Below are 4,469 nucleotides of genomic sequence, written 5' to 3'. Positions count from 1 at the left end.
ATGGATTTAGACTATTTTACTCAACAAACGCAACTAAATGGGATTAGAATACGGTAGAGAAAAATGTCCAACCTTCATATATCCCGTCTGTGACACGAGCAACTGTGTTGTATAATTCATTAGACATACCACCCTGTAGTTCAGATATAAAAGTTAGATGCTGCAGTGAATATCATGAAACATGCTTTCATCGTAGATACTTAAATTCAGATGAAACAGGAGAGTATGCCTAAGAGATTAAACATTCAATCAAGTAATTAGTTGATAATATTTTAGAAATTAAACTAGTTGGCTATATACACAAGATATATCTCTGTACTTGAGATGGAAAGTGTATGAATGATAGCAAAAGGAGGCTAAGCAATGGTCACCCACAGATTTTGATACGAAGCCAACAGACCCTGGCCTGTACAGTTTGCACTGTATAATATTATCAATTGTCCCAGCAGTATCACCGATCTTAAATGCACCAGCTTGAATACCTCCGACTGTTGCTGGACCAATGACAACCTAACCAAGTTCATGTTTGCAATTAATATATATTTCATACTGCTCAAATAAAGAAATGAAATAGAATTCAAATGATATGCTCCGGAAGACATCAAAATAGTTTACCTTGTTGTTTGCTTTGGCATAGGCAATCAACTGCTTGGCGTCAGACTCAGGGACACCTTCAGCTATAATGGCCACAACTTTGATTGTTGGCTGCTTGAGAGCAGCCATAGATGAAGCTGCAGCACTGCAAGATGAAAAGTACAGTTATCAGAAAGATAAAATAAGCAGAAAATCTGCACCTTTTTTTTTTGACATAGGCCAGACAAACCTTCTGAATGATGCAAAGTTAATGAAAACATCAGCTTTCGGATGCGCAGCACAAGCGGCTTCGATACTGCAACAGAGGAGAAAATTCAATCTCATGTCTTGCGATTTGTTGAGAGGGGGATAACAAAAGGGAGAGCAATAATGCAGATGATCATAAATATTTTTAAATTATTCATATAATAGGAGCTCTCCTAATTTTCATTATTAAGGGAAGGCAGTTTCTGCAGATACATGTAAAAACCTTAAATAGAGCCAAGAGGGCCTTCTCTACAGCATGGATAATCTCCAATTTTATTTTGTTTTCCTTGGGTTGGGGGATTGAGGGAGCTCAATCTTACAGCAGAACAGAGTTGGAACTGTCACGAGTAAATATTTGGTACTTTTTTATATATCGATATCCAGTTAGTCATTTTCATGTATAAAAATTCCATTTACATCTAAAATGTAATCATGTGGAAGTAGGTAGAAAGAAGGTATTGCTTTGGTTTTATCTATCTAACTATCCCATCAAGAGAATGGTGCCATACTAAAATATATACATGCATTTATTTATATAAAGATGTTTAAAATGGCAATCATTAATAAATCAAAAGTAAAGCTCTATGGCTATATTCATACAAACTGAAAACATGAGCATTATATCTCTATGCCTGTTATATTGCATCAGATACAAATTCTAGGTAGGCCGCTTTAACATCTAAAACCAAGGCGGTGATGAATGCAAAAACTGCATAAAATAATGTAAAACTTACGCAGAATGGACTGGAATCGCAATTTCCTCTTGACCAAAAAATAGTTTCTGGAATCCCTCAGAACCAGGATTTATAATTCCAGCAACAGATGGTGTTTCCCTGCCTGAACTCGCGAAAAATGAGAAATTATTTGTTAATTTAAGAACCCAATCTTATCTCAAAAGCAGTTTGACATAGAATGGTTCAGTTAATTTTTTACCACAAAGGAAATCAAAATCAAGCATCCGCTGAATCGGCAGTTGCTTGTAATTATAAAACAATGCTTGAGTGGTTTTCGAGAAAAGCTGTCCGGTCGCCATGGTGTTGACAAAACACCTCCTGCATGCAACCACAACATCAGAATACAAGCTACAATTTCCAAATCAATCGCTACCAATGATGCACAGCAATTCCTCCCAAGTGACGAGAAGCAAAAATATACAACTATTCCCTAACCTTTTCTTATATAACCCCTTCTAGCGAATCTTATAAAAGAAGAAACAGCTTCGAGGTTTCAGTTTCTTTTATCTTATCATATGGTTAAACATGCCAAATTTGCAGCATGAACATGCACTTTTCATACCAGTCCTACTACTAAACAGATCAAGGTATAATAATCTACACACTACTTTCATGATCACAATCATGTATAAAACATGGGACAAAATTCCTATAAACAATTACAAATCCCCAAGCAAGCAAATCTAGAACACTATTTTGAATACCAACACTACTACTTTAATACATGATCATCACTTCCAAAAAGAGAAACATCAATTTTTACTCAGATCACTCCCTAACTACATAAGTCTTACGATCCTTATACTCTAGCACATTCTTGAACAAATTCAAAGCATTCCTGATTCTCTCCACCCAAACTTTCTCAGACACAACTCAGATCATTACTCAATTCACACATTCTCGACCTTCAACGGCATAAACACTATTATGAAATCAATCAACCAATACAATTACACATACGATCCACTGGATTCACCACAAACAGCTTGAGTAAAAGCATCAGCTCAAATCACTCTATAAAATATAAATACAATTCAACACAGATTTCCTCGAAAACATCAACAAAGAATACTTAAAAATCAAACAGAGATCCGATTATTCAAACTCCTCTATCCACAAAGGACACTAACAGGAATCACAAATCAGCATAGAAAATAACGCAATATAATAAAAACAGATCTGTAAGATCCGAAAATCAAACACAAACGGCATAAATCACAAAACTCCACCAAATCCAAATCCAAAACCAAAAAATGAAATCGAGAAAATGCAGCTACCTTTTCAGTCAAATCAAACTCCAACGCCTACGACGAAGATTCAGTAGTAAAATCTAATCTGTTACTGTGTAGGAGAGGAGTAGGAGGTGGCTGGATTGTAGTGACTATGCATACATATTTATATACAGGGAATGAAGAGTGGGTTGTTAGTTTGTTAATAGAAGGTGTGCTATCAACAGTTGAATAAAATAATTTTATTTAATTTGGATCTAAAATTAATACTATCCATTAACTGGCCGCCATGTGAATTTGGGAGTTAGCAAATAGCAAGCCAATTTCTTATTCACACATGGATTTATGAATCGAGTTGGTATATTTGTATTCCAAAAATTATTGAATTGTTAATTTGAGCTTAAATGTTCAATCGATGATTTAACGTTTCTTTATTTTATTAATTTTAATTACTATTAGTTTGAAATTTAAATTATTGCAAACCTCAAATTGACTTGTATCGTGTAATAAACTTCAATGCACACATGTGTTGGTGGGTAGTTGCTCAAGTGCTTAGTTGTTTAATCTTTTACTGTTATTTATTTATGGTGTTCTAATTTTCTAAAATTGAATGCTTGCAAGAGTGGGAAAGTTGGAAAAGTTTGGTGGATAGTGGGCTTGACTTGCATGGGGGTTGGAAATTGAATTATAAATTCACGAGTTAAATAAGGAATCCAAATTTTAGGTAACTACTAAAATACCCTCGAGCTCATATTTCTTTTAATAAATTGGATTTATTATTTTCTATTTTTATTATAAATTTAATCACACTAATTAAATATAATGATGCAATGTGATGGGCTGATGGCAAAGTCACTTAGTTGATAAAATATCTCTATTCTAAATTTCTAACTAATTAGTTGGGGATATGAATCATATCGGATGATGAATCGATGAGAATATGAAAATTTTAACTAAAAATTATGATGTGATTAAACTTTTTTTTAAAATATTCACCGACTCACTCAATTGGATACCCTAAGGCTAATTGCAAGCACGTATATTTGCCAATTTTTTATGTCACATTTGATTTGTTTATTATACGTTGTGGACTCTTCTACACTCGGTCCTCAAAAAAATATATGTCTTAGATAATTCCAAATGATGTTTTACTATATTTTGCTTTTTATTTGTTGAGGGTACAAAAGTCATTTTATCTTCTTGATTGGTGCACTCATGTAAGTGGTTGTACACCAAAGTTGAAGGGCATATTTGTCTTATTCAATCACTTTGGTTGGAAGGTAAGTTACAAAACCACAATGCATAAAGTAAGCCACTTAAAATTAATAATCTCACCACTATAATAATTTAATGCTAAATGTTTTAAGTTTTCCAATTTTATCCCAATATATAAGTTGATAAATTAACGAGATCGTAAATTTTCAGAAATCTATTGTGAAATTAATTATCTCATCAACACCACAAAGTAATAATCTCCTAAACTTAAATACTATAACTAAGTAGAATATGAATAAAAAATTGCAATTCTATTTTTTCTGACGGCGCTAAAAAAGCCTAGATACATAATGTCTTGCGTATTTGCTTTGTTAGAGCATCACCGATAGAAATAGACCTAGTCTAGCCACAAACTCCTTCTGCCACATCATCAGGACAAGCAATAGCTCAG

The 4,469-nt window shown here is 33.6% G+C and overlaps 1 protein-coding gene across 1 annotated transcript; it reads right to left on the bottom strand.

Moving 5' to 3' along the window:
• Nucleotides 1-14: 14 nt before the first annotated feature.
• LOC121793893 (ATP-citrate synthase beta chain protein 2-like) lies at nucleotides 15-3,007 on the bottom strand. Its single transcript, XM_042191915.1, has 7 exons — nucleotides 2,852-3,007; nucleotides 1,774-1,892; nucleotides 1,575-1,677; nucleotides 824-889; nucleotides 616-739; nucleotides 376-510; nucleotides 15-133 (listed from the first exon to the last, which is right to left on the bottom strand). Exons 2-7 carry the CDS (start codon nucleotides 1,871-1,873, stop codon nucleotides 44-46), a joined length of 618 nt encoding a protein of 205 aa, XP_042047849.1. The 5' UTR covers nucleotides 1,874-1,892; nucleotides 2,852-3,007; the 3' UTR covers nucleotides 15-43.
• Nucleotides 3,008-4,469: the final 1,462 nt, after the last annotated feature.

Source organism: Salvia splendens, chromosome 3, assembly GCF_004379255.2.
Source record: "Salvia splendens isolate huo1 chromosome 3, SspV2, whole genome shotgun sequence".
Lineage (NCBI taxonomy): Eukaryota > Viridiplantae > Streptophyta > Magnoliopsida > Lamiales > Lamiaceae > Salvia > Salvia splendens.
This window is presented reverse-complemented; position numbering and strand designations above follow the sequence as displayed.